Source organism: Cebus imitator, unplaced genomic scaffold (genome assembly GCF_001604975.1).
Source record: "Cebus imitator isolate Cc_AM_T3 unplaced genomic scaffold, Cebus_imitator-1.0 Scaffold335, whole genome shotgun sequence".
NCBI lineage: Eukaryota > Metazoa > Chordata > Mammalia > Primates > Cebidae > Cebus > Cebus imitator.
The window spans coordinates 1978420-2001316 of NW_016107650.1; the positions used below are offsets into that span (position 1 = coordinate 1978420).

Genomic DNA, 22897 nt, shown 5'->3' on the forward strand with positions numbered 1-22897 from the left:
AAAAAAAAAAAAAAAAGCTTTTTAACTTGATTATCTCTGTAAAGAATATAATTTGAAAAAAATGTAAAATTTTAAGAAAATAACATAAAAGTAAGTTTTTTATTTATATATAATGTGCATACAAAAGAGGGCTTAAACCATATGTATTTTTATGAATGTCCACAGATGAAATAGACCTAATGTGATCAGTAGTCAGACAGAAAAATACTACATGTCCAGCAACTCGGAAGCCCCTCCTCCTGCATCTTTCTAGATATCACCCCAGGAAGAAAACCTTGATTCTGACTTTAGTTTTTCTATTTTTAAACTTTAAAAAATAAAACCATATACTGTGTTGTAACCTTTTATGCTTGGTTTTCTTTTACTCGAAGTTATTCTTCTGTTTTGTTGACCATAACAATAGTTTGTTATTCTTATAGTAGCATGGGGTTCCATATGTGACTGTACCCCGCTTTGTGCAGTCCCCAATTGATGGAGTTTTGTGTTGTTTCCAGTTTAGGACTTGACTGAGTAGTGCTACTATAAAAGATTTTTCTGTTTTCCTTTGGTCAGCATGTGTATTTCTGTTGAATTGCTGGGCCATATGATAAGCATATTTCATCTTTAGTAGATATTGTCAAACACTGTTCCAAAGAGCTCATACTAGTTCTCACTCCTGAAAGTCATGTATGAAAATTCAAGTTGCAGGGCCAGGCGCTGTGGCTCATGCCTGTAATCCAGGCACTGTGGGAGGCCGAGGCGGGTGGATCACGAGGTCAAGAAATCGAGACCATCCTGGTCAACCTGGTGAAGCCCCGTCTCTACTAAAAATACAAAAAATTAGCTGGGCACGGTGGCGCGTGTCTGTAATCCCAGCTACTCAGGAGGCTGAGGCAGGAGAATTGCCCGAAACCAGGAGGCGGAGGTTGCGGTGAGCCGAGATCGCGCCATTGCACTCCAGCCTGGGTAACGAATGAAACTCCGTCTCAAAAAAAAAGAAAAAAGAAAATTCAAGTTGCTGCACAGCTTCACCAACTCTCATTATTGTCAGTTAAAAGAATAATTTAGCCATTGTAGCAGATGAGTAGTGGCATCTCATTGTGGTTTTAATGTCAATTGCCTGATGAATCATAAGAATTTGAATACAGTACCTTTTCATATATATTTTGGTCATTTTGAAGTGCTTTTTAGTAAGTCTCCTATTCAAGTCTCGTGTCCATTTTCTTTTGTATTGTCTGCCTTTTTCATATTGATTTGTAAGAGTTCTTTATATGTGATTCCTTTATAGAACACACGTATCAAAAATGTATTTTCTCATTCTGTGGTTTGTCTTGTCACTTCTGAATGACTTTTTTTGTGTGTATCAGAAGTCTTTCATCTTAACAAAGTATAATTTATTAACTTTTTCCTTAGGATTAGTGTTTTCTGTGTCTGGTTATAAAAAAACAACATATTTTTGGTCTATCCCAAGGAGTGCTATGTTGTCTTCTGGAAGCTTGATTGTTGTCCTTTTTCTTTCTTTCTTTTTTTTTCAGTGCTCTGACTCGGATATAAAATTATTTTACCTTCTACTTTTAAAGTTACAATTTGTATGGAATTGATTTTTATGCATGGTGTGAACTCTAGGGGTAAAGATTGGTTTTTCTCCATGTGGCTTTCTAGTTGATGCTGTACATTTCATTGAAAATGCCACGATACTCCCTCTGCATTGTGGTGTCACCTTCATCTTAACTTAGATATTTATCTGTATGTGAATCTGTTTCTGTTCTCTCTATACTGTTCCATTGGCCTGTTGTCTATCTTTGTGCTGCACTGCCTTAATTGCTTTAGTTTTATTCTTATCATGTCTTGATACTGGGGGTATAAATCCTTCAGTGTATTCAGTTCTTTTTTAAGATTGCCTTCCTTATTCTAGGTCCTTTTAATTTCATACACATTTTAGAGTCAACTTCCTAATTTCTTTTAAAACACTTTCTGGGATTATGATTGGGACTGAACTAAATCTATAGATCAGTCTTCAAAATATTGAGCATTAATGCCCTTTCTGCATCTGTCAAAATGATTTTTTAACTCTTGTTTTTATAATGCAAATTACATTGATGTTTTTTTTGATATCAAACTAACCTTCCATTTCTAAAATAAATTGGCTGTGATATTTTATCTTTTTGACATCTGACTGATGTAGTCATTTAGATCTGGAGTTTTGGTTATGTGTTGGTTTCAATTTCAGGTATGACTTAGACCATCATTAAGTTTAGTAGTGCGCTGAATTCCTATCACTTTCACACCATTGTAAAAAAAATGTAAATAAAATCATTGTAATTTGGGGACGTACTGTGCAGCTATGTGCTGCATAACAATCTTTTGGTTAATGACAAACCACATATATGACAGTGGTCCAATAAGATTACAATGGAGATGAAAAATTTCATTGCCTAGTAATGTAGCCATCGTAATGTTGTAGCACAATGCATTAGTTATGTATTTGTGGTGATGCTGGTGTAAACAATAAACACATGTATTGTGTTGCCACTTGTATAAAAGCACAAATAATTAAGAATAGTACATAATACTTGATATTATAATAAATAACTTTATTGTTATGTATTTACTGTACTATATTTTTATTGTTATTTTAGACTGTATTCCTACTTAGAAAAAACAAGTTATAGGTAGAACAGTCTTAGGCAGGTGTTTCAGGAGGTATCCAGAAGAAGGCATCATTATCGTAGGAGATGACAGCTCTGGTTGAGTTTTTGCCCCTGAATACCTTTCAGTGGGATAGTGATATCCATGACCCAGCCCTTGTGTAGGCCTAGGCTACTGTGCGTGTTTGTGTCTTAGTTTTAACAAAAAGGTTTAAAAATAAAAAACAAAATTTAAATAGAAAGGCTTATAGAATAGAAATAGAAAGAAAATACATTTTTGTACAGTTGTACAATGTGTTTGTGTTTTGTTATTATAAAAGAGTCAAAAAGTTAAAAAATTAAAAAGTTTATACAAAAAAGTTACAGTGAGCTAAGGTTAATTTATGATTGAAGAAATAGGTTCTTTTAAATAAATTTAGTGTAGCCTAAGGATACAGCACTTAGAAAGCCTACTGTAGTGTACAGTAATGTCCTAGGATTTCACATTCACTCACCATTGACTCACTGACCCACCCAGAGCAACTTCCAGTTTTGCAAGCTCCATTTATGGTAAGTGCTGTATATAGATAACTATTTTTAATCTTTTTTTAAAAAAGTTATACTTCAAGTACTGGGATACATGTGCAGAATGTACAGGTTTGTCACATAGGTACATGCGTGCCATGGTGGTTTGCTGCACCCATCAACCTACCATCTATATTAGGTATTTCTCCTAATGCTATCCCTCCCCTAGCCTCCATCCCCCCAATAGGCGTCAGTGTGTGATGTTTTCCTCCCAGTCTTCCTGTGTTCTCATTGTTCAACTCCCACTTTTCAGTGAGAACACGTGGTGTTTGGTTTTCTGTTCTTGTGTTAGTTTCCCGAGAATGATGGTTTCCAGTTCCATCCATGTCCCTGCAAAGGACATGAACTCATTTTTTTTATGGCTACATAATATTTCATGGAGTATATGTGCCACATTTTCTTTTTCTAGTTTATCATTGATGGGCATTTGGGTTGGTTCCAAGTCTTTGCTAGTGTGAATAGTGCCACAATAAACATAGGTGTGCATGTGTCTTTATAGGAGAATGATTTATAATTCTTTGGATATATACTCAGTAATGGGATTGCTGTGTCAAATGATATTTCTAGTTGTAGATTCTTGAGGAATCACCACACTGTCTTCTACAGTGGTTGAACTAATTTACACTCCCACCAACAGTGTAAAAATGTTCCTATTTCTCCACATCCTCTCCAGCATCTGTTGTCTCCTGACTTTTTTAATGATCACCATTCTAACTGGCATGAGTTGGTATCTCGTTGTGGTTTTAATTTGCATTTCTCTAATGACCACTGATGATGACCTTTTTTTTCATATATTTGTTGGCTGTATAAATGTCGTCTTTTGAGAAGAGTCAGTTTATATCCTTTGCCCACTTTTTGATGGGGTTGTTTTCTTCTTGAAAATTTAAGTTCCTTGTAGATTCTGAATATTAATCCTTTGTCCGATGGATAGATTGCAAAAAATTTCTCCTACACTGTACTTTGCCTGTTCGCTCTGATGGGCAGTATGGCCATTTTCACGGTATTTATTCTTCCTAACCATGAGCATGGAATGTTTTTCCACCTGTTTGTGTCCTCTTTTATTTCATAGTTTCTTTTGCTGTGCAGAGTTCTTTAGTTTAATTAGATCCCATTTGTCTATTTTGGCTTTCATTGGCATTGCTTTTGGTGTTTTAGTCATGAAGTCTTTGCTCATGCCTTTGTCTTGAATGGTATTGCCAAAGTTTTCCTCTAGGGTTTTTATGGTTTTAGGTCTTATGTTTAGGTCTTTAATCCATCTTGAGTTAATTTTTGTTTAAGGCATAAGGAAGGGATCCAGTTTCAGCTTTTTGCATATGGCTAGCCAGTTTTCCCAACACCATTTATCAAATAAGGAATCCTTTCCCCATTGCTTGTTTTTGTCAGGTTTGTCAAAGATCAGATGGTTGTAGATGTGTGGTATTAGCTCTGAGGCCTCTGTTGTTTTCTATTGGTTTATATATCTGTTTTGGTACCAGTACCATGCTGTTTTTGTTACTGTAGGCTTGTAGTATAGTTTGAAGTCAGGTAGTGTGATGCCTCTGGCTTTGTTCGTTTTGCTTAGGATTGTCTTGGCTTTGCAGGCGTTTTTTTGGTTCCATATGAATTTTCAGGTCTTTTTACCCAATTCTGTGAAGAAAGTCAATGGTAGCTTGGTGGGGACAGCATTGAATCTATAAATTACTTTGGGCAGTATGGCCATTTTCACGGTATTGATTCTTCCTAACCATGAGCATGGAATGTTTTCCCATCTGTTTGTGTCCTCTTTTATTTCATTGAGCAGTGGTTTGTAGTTCTCATTGGAGAGGTCCTTCACCTCCCTTGTTAGTTGTATTTGTAGGTATTTTATTCTCTTTGTAGCAGTTGTGATTGGGAGTTCATTCATGATTTGGCTCCTTGTTTGCCTCTTATTGGCGTATAGGAATGCCTGTGACTTTTGCCCATTGATTTTGTATCCTGAGACTTTGCTGAAATTGCTTATCAGCTTAAGGAGATTTTTGGCTGAGACAATGAGGTTTTTCTAAATATACAAACTCTGCAAATGGAGACAATTTGATTTCCTCTTTTCCTAATTGAATACCTTTTATTTCTCTCTCTTGCCTGAGTGCCCTGGCCAGAGCTTCCAATACTATGTTGAATAGGAGTGGTGAGAGAGGGCATCCTTGTCTTGTGCTGGTTTTCAAAGGGAATGCTTCCAGTTTTTGCCCATTCAGTATGATATTGGCTGTGGATTTGTCATAAATAGCTCTCATTATTTTGAGATATGCTCCATCAATACCTATTTTATTGAGGGTTTTTAGCATGAAGGGCTGTTGAATTTTGTCAAAGGCATTTTGTGCATCTAGTGAGATAATCATGTGTTTTTTTCATTGGTTCTGTTTATGTGATGGATTATGTTTATTGATTTGTGTATGTTGAACCAGCCTTGCATCCCAGGGATGAAGCTGCCTTGATTGTGGTGGATAAACTTTTTGATGTGCTGCTGGATTTGGTTTGCCAGTATTATATTGAGGATTTTCGCACTGATGTTCATCAGAACTACTGGCCTGAAATTGTCTTTTTTTGTTGTGTCTCTACCAGGTTTTGGCATCAGGATGATGCTGGCCTCAAAAAATGAGTTACGGAGGAGTTTGTTTGGAATAGTTTCAGAAGGAATGGTACCAGGTCCTCTTTGTATGTCTGGTAGAATTCAGTTATGAATCTGTCTGGTCCTGGGCTTTTTTTGATTGGTAGGCTATTAATTACTGCCTCAATTTCAGACCTTGTTATTCGTCTGTTCAGGAATTTGACTTCTTCCTGTAGTCTTGGGAGGGTGTATGTGTCCAGAAATGTATCCATTTCTTCTAGATTTTCTAGTTTATTTTCTTAGAGCTGTTTATAGTATTCTCTGATAGTAGTTTTATTTCTGTGGGATCAGTGATGTTATCCCCTTTATCATTTTTTATTGTGTCTATTTGATTCTTTTGTCTTTTCTTCTTTATTCGTCTGGCTACTGGTCTATCTATTTTGTTGATCTTTTCAAAAAACCAACTGGGGGATACAGACTGGAGCTGTTCCTATTTGGCCATCTTGGAAATACCCATTTTTAATCTTTTATACCATATTTTTTACTGTACTTTTTCTGTGTTTAGAAGCACAAATAGTTACCATTGTGTTATAATTGCCTATAGTACTCAGTATAGTAGCATGCTGTATAGGTTTGTAGCATAGGAGCAGGCTATACCACACAGCCTAGGTGTGTAAGAGGCTATTCCATTTAGGTTTGTGTAAGTGTACTCTGTGACACTAACACGTCCGTGAAATTGCCTAACAATGCATTTCTCAGATCAATGATGCATGGTTAAATGATGCATAACTGTATTTACATTTTTTCCAGCATCAGTTTTGATACATTATGTTTGTAAAGTTCATTTCACTTAAATTTTAGAATTTATTGGTGTAAAGGTATTCCTTATATCTTCTTTTAAAAGAAAATGCCAGTAGGATCTAGTATTATATTATTTATATTCTCACATTCGTATTTTAACTTTTTTTAATAATCAGTTTAACTTTTGACTTAGTTTTTTCTCTGTTGTACGTTTGTTTTACTTTTCATTTAATCTCTGCCTTATATTTATTTCCTTTCTTCAGCTTTCTTTGAGTTTAACGTATTATTTTGCTGTCTTCTGGAATGGATAGAGCGTCAGTCTTTAGCCCTTGTTTTTTCCTAACATTACATTTTAAGCCCATGAATTTCCCTCTTATCACAGCTGTGGCTGTATCCAACTTGTTTTGATTTGTCTTATTATTTATGTAAAATGCTTTTAAATTTCCCTTGTCCTTTTGTCTTTGACCCAGGGTTATTTAGAATGGTCTGACTTAATTTCAAAACAGTTTGAAATTTTTTGGTGTTCCTTTTGTTGATTTCTAGCTTCATTCCACTGTGGTGAGAGAACATAAATAATTTCAATCTCTTTGTATTGAGACTTACATTATGGGTCAGCATAGGGTGAAATGTGGTAACAATTCCAGAGGTACTTGAAGAATGTTTTTGTGTAATCACTGCTGAGTGCTGTGTCAGTATGTTTGCCAATTAGGTCAGGTTTCTTTAATTTTGCGCTTTGTCTTTGGAATGACTCCAGGCTCATCTTCCCCTCACCATCCTCTTTCTATTTTCTTGCTCATTAAATCTCTTTGCCCTTTTGCTTGCTTTTACCAGAGCTTACTTCTTTGATCTAGCTTTTTTTGATCCAGGCATGTTTTCACGTGATTTCATTTGGCTGTCTTGCTCTTAAAATTCTGGTTTCAGTCATTGCCCGTTTCCCTTTTGTTCTGTGGCTTTGCTCAGCAGGTCAGCATGGTCTTCTTCGTGTCCTTTAGATCTTATTTGTTAAAGGAGCCAATCAGATAGCTCCATCAGCAGGCATTCATTAGCACATGTGGGATTTTAGAAATACCTGACATTGTCCATTCAAGGGGCTTGTCACCTGGCTGGAAAGTGTAGGGTAAATATACAGATTTAACAGCAGTATAAGGAAGTATATAATATGAACTATGTGTGTGTCATAGGGGCAGTCACCATGAGCTGGAATGGCTTTGTAGGGAACTTGGTATTTGATCTGAAATTAGAAGATGGAAAAATAGAAAATTTGCCAGAATAAAAATCCAGACGCAGGACAGCTGAACTACTTTGTGTTTGTATTCCATAAATTACTTTGGCCAGAGAGGATGATATTAGTGCACAAAGTAGTAGTAGCCTGGTCCATAGAGGTAGGATGGTACTGGGTCATAAAGAGCCTTAAATGCCAAGCTATTACATTTAGACGTCATTCTGCAGCTACAGAGGCAAGGCATTGGAGATGTTGAAAATGTGCACAGGGATTTGAAGTGGTGAATGTCACGTTTTTGGGAAAATTATCTGATGGTTGTATACAGAATATAACGGGAAGGAGTCCATTCAGATCCTGGAAAAATTATGTGATTTGAGATGATAATGTGGATAGAAGGATGATAACAGATTAATATAGAGTCTTTGGAGAAGGGAGTTGATTCCCTTATAACTTGTAAGAAATCTAGCCTAGTTTTCTAAGAGATCAGCAGTGCTGTGGATAGAAATAGAGACATAGGGAGGCAGAGCAGAATTCAGACACAGGTGTCAGATTGTGCCCAAGACCAGAGAGCCGGAAGCCAGGCTGCAGAGGGGAGGTTTAGCTTAGGCAGACTGTACTGAAAAGAGCATGGGTATTGGCACAGGTGTCAAGAGGGTGGGTGGAAGAGCTCCCCCAGAGTTCTCTCCAAGATAGCAGAATTTCTGGAGGTTGGTAAGGACTTAGGGCTAGCCATCCCAGCTGTGGAAGCCAGTATAACTTAACATTGCTGTCCAAAGTTATCATCTCTAAAGTAACAGACCACAATTGATTAACAATCATAGCACTAATAAGGAAAAACACAACAAGCTCTCAAACCACCAGTGAAATTCATTTGTGCCATTTGGGGTTCACTTGTAAAGGAATAAGCTATTCTTCATGTATCCTCCTGTTTTGAAGGTTCCCCTGAAAATGTCCAGTTTTGCCTCAGCTAAGGCGATTTGCTAGGAGACAGGATAGAATTCTAAACTCCAAGTAGCCAGTGTTATTGGAGATGAATAACACTTGCTGGAAGCGACTTCACATCTAAGCTTCTTCCTATTGTGTCATAGCAACGATTTACAAATCTTAATAACAGATGTCCTCTTTGAGAAATTGCCTTTTCTTACGCTATGGGAGGTTTTATGATCAGACTCTACCTCTTTCCTTGTGGCTGTTTTCAAGGCATTTATGTTACCATTTTTGCTTATCAGTAATGGTTCAAAAATTCTCTAACACAGAGCAATTAATATCTGTCAGTAGAAATAAATTACATTTTTCATCGCTTCTGACACACTCTCAAATGCTGTTTGAAAGTGCCATAATTATGCATCATCATGCGATGTAATTTTGGTGCCTGGTGTAGGAGTCCTTTAGGGGTATGATTTACATTTTGTATTATTTTTCTTAGTTCTGAATTAATAGGGTAGGTGTGAGAATTGGGATATAAGTTGGAAAATGACACTTTGCAGAATAATTTGTATTATTTCTGTTCTTCTAAAGCAGTCTGTCTTTTAGAATTGTTCACATATTTTATAAATATATTTGTGTATGCAGGTTGTGTATGTTAGAATGTTACCACCAGTAACTTTTGCCTTATAGCATTAGAAGGGACAACATGCTTTTAGAAATCGAATGCCTAGAATATATGGATGTTGAAAACATATATTTCATTGCCGTAAGGAAGAAGTATGTAATATTTGCAGAATTTTTACCTCTGTAGGATCCTTGTTGAAGCACAGCAGGGCCACCCTAGTGCTCTGTCTTAGCCATGATGTCGGGCCACAGATGAGGGCCTGTGACAGGCAGAGCACCCAGGCCACCTTCTGCTTATTTTTGGCCCCACTGTCTTCTCCTTTGGCCCGGCAACCTGATGTTGACATTTGATTGTAGCCTGGTGCTTTTAGGTCACCGATTTCTGCTCACCTCTGGCTTAATAGATTCCAACTTGCCTGGAGGCTCTTGCTAATTGCCTTCTACCATTCACCGCCCACCTCTGACTCAGTCCAGTGAGAGATGATCAGAAGGGTCAGAGGATGGGGGAGGGAGGTTACTAGAACCAGGGTAAAAACCTGGCAAATCGCAAAGGACTTGAGCCAACTAATTAGATCTCTGCAATTGCAGTTGTGCTTAAAGTACCTTCTGCTCTCATCAGTGGCTAGTTGATGAGCCCACTACTATGTTCAGTCATTGCTACCTGGCAGCGCTTCTTAAAGTGAGCAATATATTTCATTCCGTTAGGCTACGATCAGTGATTCTCTTCTGAAACAGTGAAGAGGAGCTTTAACTTTAAGACTCAAATAATATTGCTACTTAAATGTGGCTGTTATAGAGAGGAATGGAGGCAGGGAGGGACCACTCTCACTCCACAAGTCTTTGTAGCATATCTGTCATCCCCAAACACAGTGCTATGGGTATGATATACCTCAGAAGTACGGTTAGGAGATGTGGTTTTCAAAACGATCCACAATGATTACAATTAAGTCTGTCTTTTCTCCCCATCTCATAATGTTTTTATGTTTTAATTTAACACTTTTGTTGGGTTTATTTGGGTTTGGATAAAATACCCATAAGAGTCTAAGGAGATAGAAACCTAAAATACAGGAATTTTGCAACAAACGCATCTCTGCCTTATCCTGAAACTTCTAAAATTATCAAAGGTTACGTTACTGTACAACTGTGAGCAAAGCTGGGGCTTTGCTATTTTAAAATTTTAGAAGAGAAAGTGTATTGAATTTTTCAATTGAATAAAAAAAAAAAGGTATCAGTGAACAGAGATTGTCTTCTTACATGGGACTCAATCTGTCAGGTCCCCAAATAGAATTTTAGCAATTAATACTAGTTAAATGGGTTTCAGCAAGTCAAACCCATCTCCACAGAGCTTTGATTGTAGTATATTTTTAATTATGGAAGCATTGAAAGCAATCAGCTCACATTAACTTTTAAAAATAGAATTATAAAGCAGCGCCTTTCACTCTGCTAATTCCTTTGTTTAGGGAGTCATCAGGTATTCTTAAGTCAGTCACTTTAGAATGGGTGGCTTATAGTAAGAGTTTTAATATATTAAATAAGAATAACAGAAATCAAAGTAGAAGGAACGGTGGAGATTATGGTTGCCTCACTTTACATTTTGTATTTCATTTAGAAAACTAAAACCTAAAATTATCAAAGCAAAAAAGAAAGGAAAGCTGCTCGCTGGTTGGGGCGTTGGTAACTGGTAGTTACGGGTTTAAAGGAGTAAGGGCATTAGGTTAATTGGCGTAATGTGAAAACGGATGCTTTATATTTTCAAACGTCTTACTAGTGATTCCCTATTGAGCTCCCATTTTAATTTAATATTCATGCAGGAGTTCATATTCTGAAAATATTTATAGTCATTTTTGTCGTGTGTGTGTATTTTTTTATATGAGGTAGGTCAGTGCATTTTTTCATATGGGTAAGTCATCAATTAATAGGTGAAGTACCTGGCAAGTAGTAAACAGATGTTTCTGCCCTAGAGGGAATCACAAATTAAATTCACCTCTTAGTATCTTAATATTCCAAAGGTCTTACCTTTGCTTAATCATGTATCTCCTGCCAGAAAAGCTGGATTTTAGCAAATTGTGCCTCAAAATGATACTAACAGTTGCCATGGATTAAGGACAGCCTATGTGGCGGGCTGAGTTCTTTGTGCATGTTGTATAATTGAAGTTCCATTAGATCGCCATGAAGCAGCTGGTATCTCAGTTTTACAGATGAGGAATTCCGAGCTTGAAGAGGTTCAGACCATGTACCTTGTATGTGAAGGTCTAGATCTGGTAAGTGAAGAAGTTGGTGTTTGAAGCAGCTGCTCCCCTGCCCTATATCATGCAGTGTCCTGTGGTGACAATGGTGGCCGCATCCGTTGAGCAGCGGGGGCGGGGGGTGGTGATGGTCTGCCAAGGACTTCACAGCACATTTTCATGTAACACCCACAACAGTTTTAGGTATCTTATTCCAATCTGCAATTGCAGAAACTGAGCTGAATAACAGTTAAAGAACACTTCTACAAAAATGTTTTAAATTTTTTTGAGACGGAGTTTGACTTTTGTTGCCCAGGCTGGAGTACAGTGGCACAACCTTGGCTCACTGCAACCTCTGCCTCCCAGGTTCAGTGATTCTCCTGCCTCAGCCTCCCGTGTAGCTGAGATTACAGGGGCCCACCACCATGCCCAGCTTATTTATTTTGTATTTTTAGTAGAGACAGGGTTTAACCATGTTGGACAGGCTGGTCTCAAACTCCTGACCTCAGGTGATCCGCCTGTCTCAGCCTCCCAAAGTGCTGGAATTGCAGGCCTGAGCCATCGCGCCTGGCCAAGAGCAGTCTTAAGGGTACACAGCTGTGAAGGAACATAGTTTCAAAAGACAGCGCTGTGGCTCCACAGTCTGTTACTGTACCTATATTCCAAACTGCTCCCCTTCAACATTTCTTCATGTGTGTGGTAAGGGTACATAACCAATCCTTACTTGAGTTGAAAGCATGTATTTGTGAGTGACTGAATAGTGTGTAATTTGGAAAGTTTGTATGGAGTATTTCTTTTTTGTTTGTTTGTTTTTTGTTTTACTTTTTTTTATTGTTCAGAGTATTTCTTATGCTCCACATGCTCTTCCCTTCTTAGCCTACCCCATCTTCCATGTACTCCATCTCTGGGGCACTGAAACCATCGCTTGCTCCTTACCCTCCCACTACCATTACATGTTGAAAAGCCTGCGGTAAGTTCAGTTGCACTAAGTTCCAAATGATAACGTCTCTTGTTTGATTCTTCCCCATGTTATGGGCATTTTCTATGATTATATATATATATGTGTATGTATGCGTATGTGAAATATATATGAAGTATATATATGAAATACATATGAAATGTGTATGTGAGATATATATATATATTTGAGAAGACAAGGTCTTGCTCTGTCACTGAGGCTGGAGTGCAGTAGCACAATCATGGCTCAATCCCTGTATGCTTCAATCAAACTACTTTAACTGCTACACTGCAGCCTCAAACTCCTGGACTCAAGCAGTGTTTTGCTGGGATAACTTTAGTGGAATTCCAAATGGTGGATGCTGGCTGGAGGTTTTTCATGTGGTCTTTGGGGATTCTTCAAACCATAGCAGTAGTTGACTCCCTTTACATAAGTTCAGAGCAGCCTGAGTCTTAGCAAGCTGCTTTACAAGACATTTTCATCTCTTTTGGGGTTACCTTTTTCTGTGGGTATGTCCTTCTGATTTTACAAGGTAAATTAGTGAGAAAATGGGACTCATTTCACAACAATTGTTCTTCACTTAGTTCTATATGCTTCACGTAGCAAAAGAAGAGGAAGACTGTATGTGGGATATTGGAAAGACAGGAGTTAATTAAAACAACAACAACCCTGTGTCTTCTCATCTACCAAGTTAAGACTTGTCATTATCTGGGCTGGGCGCAGTGCTCATGCCTGTAACCCCTGCACTTTGGGAGGCTGTGGTGGGCGGATCACCTGAGGTGAGGAGTTCGAGACCAGCTTGACCAACATGGTGAAGCTCTGTCTCTACTAAAAATACAAAAATTAGCTGGGCATAGTGGCAGGTACCTGTAATCCCAGCTATTCTGGAGGCTGAGGCATGAGAACTGCTTGAACCCAGGAGGCGGAGGTTGCAGTGAGCCAGGATCATGCCACTGCACTCCAGCCTGGATGACAGAGTGAGACTCCATCTTAGGAAAAAAAAAGACTTGTCATTATCTAAAGCAGATCTTACAATGAGGTTCATTAAGTGAATACCTCTAAGATGACGTGTAATTTAAAAGGATTGGGGAATTTATTCTATTTTTTCTAAAATTTTATAACTAAAGATCCAGTCTTTTGGAATAATAGATTTTTAAAGTTTTTTTAAAAAAAATAACCCTTGAAGAATAAACATACTATGTCATTTCATGATTTATACCTATCTTATGGAAAAATACTCAGCTTGCTTTCTTAGAATTTGGCTTGATGGGATTTGCTCTCTCATGGTTTTTTTTTTTTTTTAACCTCTTTTGTCTGTTGGCTTTTTGCTGATGTCCTTAAATCCATCCTCCAGGCCTGGTGCAGTGGCTCACGCCTGTAATCCCAGCACTTTGAGATGCCAAGACAGGCAGATCACCTGAGGTCAGGAGTTTAAGCCCAGCTTGGCCAACGTGGTGAAACCCCATCTCTACAAAAATATTGTCAAAAATTTAGCTGGCCATGATGGCAGATCCCTGTAATCCCAGCTGCTGGGGAGGCTGAGGCGGGAGAATCGCTTGAACCTGAGAGACGAAGGTTGCAGTGAGCCGAGATGGCGCCATTCACTCCAGCCTGGCGCCTGGTGACAGAGAGAGACCGTGTCTCAAAAAAAATAAAAAAGAAAGAAAAACAAAAAAACCTCCAGATCACTAATAAATACTCTCTTTAGCTGGCATTAGTTGTTTAATCTGTCCATTTGGTATTTAGTCCTTCCATTGGATTTTTAATTTCAATGACAATATTTTTCATTTCTAGTAGTTGTAGTTGACTTTTTCAAATTTGCCAGTTTTTGTTTATACTTTTGTTTTCTTTCAGTATTGTTTCTATTATCTTTGATCTCTCATTTTATTTATTTATTTTTTATTTTTATTTTTTTATGGTGAAAAGATATACATATATTTAGAATTAGCCAGCTGGACTCAGTTTAGATGATCCCAATTTTGTTGGCAACATCCAAAGCATCATAATCAGGAGCCAGTCGAACATATGCCTTCTTCTCTCCATCAGGCCGAATCAGGGTGTTGACCTTGGCCACATCAATGTCATAGAGCTTCTTCACAGCCTGTTTGATCTGGTGCTTGTTGGCTTTAACATCCACAATGAACACAAGTGTGTTGTTGTCTTCTATCTTCTTCATGGCAGACTCAGTGGTCAGCGGAAACTTGATGATAGCATTGTGGTCCAGTTTGTTTCTCCTGGGGGCGCTCTTCCGAGGATATTTGGGCTGCCTCCGGACTCGCAGTGTCTTGGGCCGCCGGAAGGCGGGTGACGTGCGGATCTTCTTTTTTTTGTGGCTGTGGACACCTTTCAACACTGCCTTCTTGGCCTTTAAAGCCTTCGCTTTGGCTTCGGCTTTAGGAGGGGCAGGAGCTTCCTTCTTCGCTTTCGGCGCCATCTTGTGAAAAAGGTCCTCTCTAATCATTTTAATGCAGTTTTTCGTAATGTGTTTTAAAATTGTTCTGTTTTCTACTGTCCTCTAGGTGCTAATTCTCTTTGTTGTGTCTACACAACAAAGATTAGACGTAGAGCTAATCTTCAACTGGAAGTCTTGTTTGTTTGTTTTGCTAAGACAGCCTTGTGTGTCTAGGATTAAGAAAACATCATGTCAGAGTATTTTTCATTTGATTCAGTTGAGGCCATGGGAATTTTCTTGGTTTGGGATGGTTTGGGATCAGTTTTATGGTTAATGTCTTGGGTGGAGTTTTCTTGACCACTGGGCTAGTATAAACAGATCTTACAGCCTTTCTCACAGTACATGGTTGAAGTTTTGATTTCTCAAGGACTCCAGAGAAATGCCAAGCTTTCTTGCTACTTTCTGGTCTAGTGGACAGCTGGCATTTTTCAGGCGTCTGGAATCTGTGTAATGGTCCCAGTTTTATGCTGGGATCTGGGTTTTAACCCTCCGCTTGTGGACCTTAACATCCAACTCCCAGCACCTTGAATCTAAATTTCGGTCTGTTTCCCCTTGAAGCACTGAGAATGTCCTTTCTTTTGAGATCAGCTATGAATAAAACTTTTTTTTTTTTGAGATGGAGTCTCCCCTCTGTTGCCTAGGCTGAAGTGCAGTGATGCGATCTCAGCTCACTGCAACTTCCACCTCCTGGGTTCAAGTGATTCTCATGCCTCAACCACCTGAGTACCTGGGATTACAGGCCCAGCCACCACACCTAGCCAAATTTTGTATTTTTAGTAGAGACAGGGTTTCACCATGTTGGTCAGGCTGGTCTTGAACTCCTGTCCTTGAGTGATCTGCCCACCTCGACCTCCCAGTGTGCTGGGATTATAAATGTGAACCACCACGTCCGGCCAAATAACACTCCTGAGTTGACATTTTGTCTGCATTTCTGGGTGTTTGTAGCAGGAAAGAGGGTCTTTGTCACCTCAGTTTATTTTGTCTCCTTACATTTCAGCTACATAAGCTTTGCATTGAGGGATTTTGTCGGAGTGTTCAGGTGGAGGAAAGAATGTTGTGGAATATAGACCACTGCCCAGGAAAGTTAGGCTTGGGCACCCGGGGAGCTGACAGGCTCTCAGGGAGGAAGACAAAGGGCAGTGGCCTTTTCGGTGGGGAATGGAGAGGAAAAGAAGGAGAAAGCACAGAGACTGCGTCTGGGAGGTGGCAGAGACCACCGCATGCTCTTGCCCAAGGATGCCCTCCAGATGCAGAATTTGTTTTTCTCATTGAACACAGTGACATTTACCCAGCCAGATCAAACAAAGGAGAGTCTTAGGCCTCAGAGGTGGCTGTGTGAGCCTCCTTCATGGTTGAAAGGTCAGGGCGATTTCTACCCATCTCAGGTAATTTTACAGTGGGTAAGTTTTCTGCCCTTTTCCCACCATCCCTGATTTAGTTTTAAATGAATCACATACTTTCTTTGAAGAAAAATCCTTTGATTCGGCTTCTTGGTTCCACATCATTTTATAGTCATATTTTTATTTGAACTCTTAGAAGTAAACCTAGAAGGCCAGCATTTCTTCACTTTCTTTAAAGATGTTAGGAGCAGAAGTAGTTTTTTAATTGTGAGTCGCCGCATAGTCTGTTTATTTTGAAGTCTTCTGGATTTTACCTTCTAGATTGAGAATTTTCTGTTGATGGCAGCTCTTTGCTTCTAACAGAGAAACTGCTTGTCTGTTGAGAGTCTTTTGGGTGGTAGTGTGTCTGGGGGTCAGGAGGTGAATAGTCTGTAGCTGAATGCTGCTTAATCAACCTTATTAATGTGCACTGAAGATCTAAGTTCCGAAATGAAAACCAAGGACTGGGACTAGCGGGAAATAGTCACCAAAATCATGAAGCAGATCAGGTGGTGAAGGGACATAATGAGTTTTGTCTCTGTACCCTCATAGTGGTTCATTTCTCTCCCTCTCTCTCTCCTCATCTCTCTTCCCTGTTCACTCAACCTCCCATTCCCATTCCTGGAGTTTGGGGTTCCCTCTGTCTGTATCTGATCCCAAAGGCCAGAACCACACTTAGAGTATGGGGGTCCTGCCCCACAGGATTTCCAAAGCTTGGCACAATCAGCCACATAGCCAGGGACAGTTTAATTCAGCTTGTGGCCAGAGATCATGCCTGGGCCTTCCTTCCAAACTAGCCCCTCAGCTCCATGTGAGCTGCCATCTGAGGCAACAGGTAAGAGGGGTTTTGTTATTCTGTTAACAACGATAACCATAATAACAATAACAGCCAACACTCATAAGATGGCAGGTGTTACTCCAAGCATTTTAAACATATTAAATTATTGAGTCCTAATGACCCCATGAGGTAGGTCTCTTTTTAGCCTCATCTTCCAAATGAGGCACAGAGAGATGCGGTAACTTACCCAGAATCACATGGCGAGCAGGTAGCAGAAGCCGGGTTAAGCGTGCTATGTGTGAGTGTCCAGAGGTGCGCAGCCTCATGCCTAGCCTGGCTTTGGCGCCCATCCACGTGGGGTAAGACTCTGCTACCTGCAGGTCAGGGTTGGTTTCCTGTGTCTTTGCCTTTCTCCAGGCGACGTGCTTGTGAGCCCAGGGTTTCAGCTCTTGTTATGTTGTCCAGGCTGGTCTCAAACTCCTGGGCTCAAGCGATGTTCCCACCTCAGCCTCCCAAAGTGCTGGAGTTACAGGCATGAGCCACAACACCTGACCTGATTTCTTTTTGAGAAAATTGTATTTTCCATTTGAAAAGCCACTAAAATATGAAGTACATTCATATATTCTACTGTCTTCAGGGATAAATAATTAAAATATGGAAAAACATAAAATAAACCATCACAGGTTTGAAAGACTTTGGGGAAGTTGGCTTATCTAAATAAGTTCTTTTGAGATTACTCTCTAAATGCTTTGTGAGTCTTTAAAAACTCTGCCAAAAGCCATTCAAATATTCTCTCTAGTAAACTTTCCATGAATATGGAAAAATAGTGTTTTTTTTTCAACTTAGAGCTTTCTGTACTTAGAGATTATTTTAGAAATGATCTTAAAATGCTAGAGGATATATGTATTTAAAAAATTAGTCACTGTTTGTTTTTTCTTCAAATATTTTAATTTTTAGTTCTTTGTTAAAATCTTCCTGTAAAAATACTAAGAAAACAAGTGATGGGACCTTTTATTGTGGCATGCAAAAGAGACCTAATCTTGAAACATAGTCATGTTTTAGGAGTGCATGATTCCGTGAAATACGTTTATGTAAAATGTCCTCTGCTCCTGCAGGCTCCATGTAGAAAATGCAGCACTGTAAACATCTAAGACTCACCATTCTTTCTAGCCTTTTTGGTCACAGTTTTGAAAAGGCCTGTAGAGAACTGCAGAGTAAAACACAAAGGCCATTGTTTTTCCTTTATCTGCATATCTAGGCTAATAGTACACTGTGCATAGCTATAATGAAGCTCCATATCTAACCCCACATGGCTTGAGCTTTATAAACTAAAGGCTAAACCTCCCCCCGTACCCTAGTGCAGGGAATTGCACATTCTTGACTCCTACAACCGGCAAAACATGACTTTACCTGAGGAAGCCTGTACAAATGACCTCCATTGTTCCCTGTTGTGAACAGACATTCTGACTTTACACAAATAGTTGTGCACAAGCCAGGAGCCCATTATCTTGTTATAATATTCAATTTCCTTCCTATGCTTTTACTGGAAATGCAGTTGCCCCCACTGCTTTTGGGCAGTAGGAGTGTTCTGATAGCCTAAACTCTCAGCTGTGTAGGGGACTGATTCACTGGCTTACCCAGCTTCATCTGTTACTCCCTGTGTGTGCTACCTCTCATTTCTGCCCACAGCATGATGCTATTAAATGTGTACCATGCATCCAGCCTGTGATGCCAGAGCCCTGATTAGCCCTTTTGGATTACTTTGATTTTGAAAATTGACTAGTCCCCTAGTCTGTAAATCATTTATTCCAAAATGCCTGGTAATCAAAATAATAACATTAATGATTTTCTACCACCGAGGCCTACAAAGTAAATTAACTGATGGAAATAGCTTTGAAAAGCAATATGGCTGAATAGACCTATTCTTACCTTGTTGTCCAAATAGTTTTGTAAAAGTCTACCAGCTTCAATTTTAGTTTAAAAACGCCATGGAAAGAACTCTGCAGTTCAGTTAGTGGGAGATAAATTTCATGATGCTTGTAATCAGAAAAACTGGAATAAACTCAATGTTCAAATACTACTCCAACCTCTTCCTATTTTCTGATGTACCTCTCTAAAGCCACTGAGGATTCAAGGATGATAATTAATTTTTAGGGTAAATTAAATAACAAATAGTCTAAGTAAATCTAAGTAATAAATAATCAGGGCTGATTTTCGGCTACTACCTCTTGGTAGAGTCAATAGCCATGCTAGTTGTTTATGATTTTCTAACTGGTCAATCTCAATGTTCATTGATTCTAAAAGCTTTTTACTTTTAACCTTACAGATAATGCTAGACATGATTTTTATGTATTTTCTAACTATATTACGTTGCCTGCCTCCTTGTTGATTCTTAGCTGAGCAAATGGAAACATATAATCTCTTTTATCTGTGTACATCTCACCCCAGGTAGGATTGGTGTGGTATTCTCCAAGTTGTATTGAATAGAATAATCTTATTATATGTATGTTTTCTTCGATTTTCAGTATTGAAAAAGATAATTTCCAGAATTGAAGACTGTCAAAAACCAGATCAAAGGCAGAGACCTCGAAAACTGGAATGAGGGACACAGACACCCTCAAAATTCTTTTTGCATTGTCCCGCTTGGCTTCATTCTCCCTTATTTATATAAACTTCCCTCATTTGAGGGGAAGATAGCTATAGGCAGCTCCTGGATTATTTCCTTTTAGCCTGGGAACATGTGAATAAAGAGAACTTTTCCCTTTTAGCTTTAGGTTGAAAAAAATCACAGGAAAGGATTCTGATTGGCCCAGCTTAACATATGTGCCCACCCCTGGACCTAATGTGGCATGGAAGTGATTCCTGAGTGGCTGGGTCACGTGGCTGCCTCCGTGTTATTGGGCCAGTGCTTGTTACCAGAAGAAAGAGAACTGGCTGTGAGCCAGTCATCTATCCCGATTTGTGCCTGTCACAGAGTGAATAAGACGTATACAATAAAATGAGAAGAGACTCTGATCTAGGTGTCACCTTTGATGGAAAATAAGATAATGGTACCAGGAAGAAGTGTGTGTCTATGAGGACCTTGGGTCCAGCAGGAGAAGGATGGTACCCTGTCCTCCTTCCTTTTGGTCCAAAGAAAATGCCACTCCTGGTGTTCTTCCTCTGGGTTGATACTGAAGTTGTCCTTGCTTCCACTGTACTTTCACACATACTCTAACAATGTGTTAGGAATTCACCTTCCTGACTGGACTGTGAGGTGCTTGAGGGCTAGGACTATGCCTTATTCGTGTTTGCAAATACTCATGTTATGATATGAATGCTTGGCACTGAATGACAGTATCATTAGATTATGCATGTCATGTACTCTAGCATTGCACAACAAAGCTTTTAAAGCTAATAAACTCTCCTATAGCAGGCTGAGTTTCCTGCACACCTTCAGCAGCTCATGTTCTCACAGGACAGCCCTTTCTATTGCTCTGAAAATCAACCAGCCCCTTCTTGTGTTGCTCTGTAATCTATTCCCTATAATCTTCACCCCGTGCTCCTGATGGGGCTATCTGCAGAACTGTATGGAGAACACATCTCTTCCATTTGATAACCCTTTAGATATTTGAAGACAGGTATAGATGCTTACTTTGGTCTTCCTACCGTGAAAACATTCTGATTCTTGAAGCCATTCCTTTGCAAGAAGGATTTCTGGATCTCTCACTTCTGGTTATAGCCTACTTTTGGATGGTCAGGCTGGGTGCTGTGGCTCATGCCTGTAATCCCAGCAAATTGGTGTGGGACAAGGCCAGTGGATCACCTGAGGTCAGGAGTTCAATACCAGCCTGGCCAACATGATGAAACCCCATCTCTACTAAAAATACAATAATTAGATGGGCATGGTGGCGCACACCTGTAATCCTGTCTATTTGGGAGGCTGAGGCATGAGAATCACTTGAATGTGTGGGAGGCGGAGGTTGCAGTGAGCTGAGATCATGCCACGGCACTTTAGCCTGGGCGGCAGAGCAAGACTGTCTCAAAAAAAAAACAACAAAATATCTGAGCTGCCTGGAACCAAACACAAGTGTATAAGATGTGGTTTGACTTGTGCAGGGATGATTACACCCCAGGATCACAATCAGTGGTTTGAGAGGTGGAACTCTTTCCTTTTGTTTGTGTGTGTGTGTTTCTTTTTTTCTTTTCTTTTCTTTTTTTAATACTTTAAGTTCTGGGGTACATGTGCAGAATGTGCAGGTTTATTACATAGTTATACACATGCTATGGTGGTTTGCTGCACCTGTCACCCTGTCATCTACATTAGGTATTTCTCCTAGTGCTCTCCTACCCATAGCCCTCCACCACGCAACTGGTGTATGATGTTTACCTCCCTGCATCCTTCTGTTCTCATTGTTCATTTCCCACTTATGATTAAGAACATGTGATGTTCGGTTTTCTGTTCTTGTGTTAGTTTGCTGAGAATGATGATTTACAGCTTCATCCATGTCCCTGCAAAGGACATGAAGCCGTCCTTTTATATGGTTGCATAGTATTCCATGGTGTATATGTGCCACGTTTTCTTTATCTAGTCTATCATTGATGGACATTTGGGTTAGTTCCAAGTCTTTGCTATTGTGAACAATGCCACAATAAACATATGTGTGTATGTGTCTTTGTAACATGTATGTATGTGTCTTTGTAACATGTGTGTATGTGTCTTATGTGTGTATGATTTATAATCCTTTGGGTATATATATATCCTGTAATGGGATTGCTGGGTTAAATGGCATTTCTAGTTCTAGGTCCTTGAGAAATTGCCACACTGTTTTCTATAATGGTTGAACTAATTTACACTCCCACCGACAGTGTAAAATGTTCCCATTTCTCCACATCCTCTCCAGCATCTGTTGTCTCCTGACTTTTTAATGATTGCCATTCTGTCTGGCGTGAGATGCTATCTCAGTGTGGTTTTGATTTGCATTTCTCTAATGACCGGTGATGATGATCTTTTTTTCACGTGTTTATTGGCTGCATAAATGTCTCCTTTTGAGAAGTGGCTGTTCATATCATTTGCCCACTTTTTGATGGGGTTGTTTGTTTTTTTCTTGTAATTTATTTAAGTTCTTTGTAGATTCTGGATTCTAGCCCTTTGTCAGATGGGTAGATTGCAAAAATTTTTTGCCATTCTGTTGGTTGCTGGTTGACTCTAATGATAGTTTCTTTTGCTGTGCAGAAGCTCTTTAGTTTAATTAGATGCCATTTGTCAATATTGGCTTTTGCTGGCATTGCTTTTGGTGTTTTAGTCATGAAGTGCTTGCCCATGCCTATGTCCTGAATGATATTGCCTAGGTTTTCTTCTAAGGCTTTTATGGTTTTGGTCTTATGTTTAAATCTTTAATTTTTGTATAAGTTGTAAGAGTTAATTTTTGTTAATTTGAGTAAATTTTTGTATAAGTTGTAAGAAAGGAATTCAGTTTCAGCTTTCTGCATATGGCTAGCCAATTTTCCCAACAACATTTATGAAATAGGGAATCCTTCCCAGCACTTTGGGAGGCTGAGGCGGGTGGATCATGAAGTCAAGACATCGAGACCATCCTGGCCAACACAGTGAAACCCCGTTTCTACTAAAAATACAAAAATTAGCCGGGAGTGGTGACATGCACCTGTGGTCCCAGCTACTCGGGAGGCTGAGGTGGAACAATCACTTGAACCCAGGAGGCAGAGGTTGTAGTGAGCTGAGATTGCGCCAGTGCTCTCCAGCCTGGTGATAGAGCAAGACTGCTTCTCACAAAAAA

At 39.2% G+C, this 22897-nt stretch overlaps 2 protein-coding genes across 3 annotated transcripts in view; one reads left to right on the plus strand and one right to left on the minus strand.

The window, feature by feature from the left end:
- DCDC2 (doublecortin domain containing 2) overlaps window positions 1-22897 on the plus strand; it is a 196994-nt gene that overhangs the window by 102897 nt on the left and 71200 nt on the right. The window lies entirely within an intron of this gene.
- On the minus strand, window positions 14450-14964 carry LOC108287075 (60S ribosomal protein L23a-like). The gene has a single exon (XM_037730199.1). It carries the CDS (start codon window positions 14943-14945, stop codon window positions 14475-14477), a length of 471 nt encoding a protein of 156 aa, XP_037586127.1. The 5' UTR covers window positions 14946-14964; the 3' UTR covers window positions 14450-14474.

Excerpts from the sequence above, each read along its gene's own strand:
- LOC108287075 (XM_037730199.1), bottom strand. The coding sequence starts at position 14,945 with ATGGCGCCGAAAGCGAAGAAGGAAGCTCCTGCCCCTCCTAAAGCCGAA.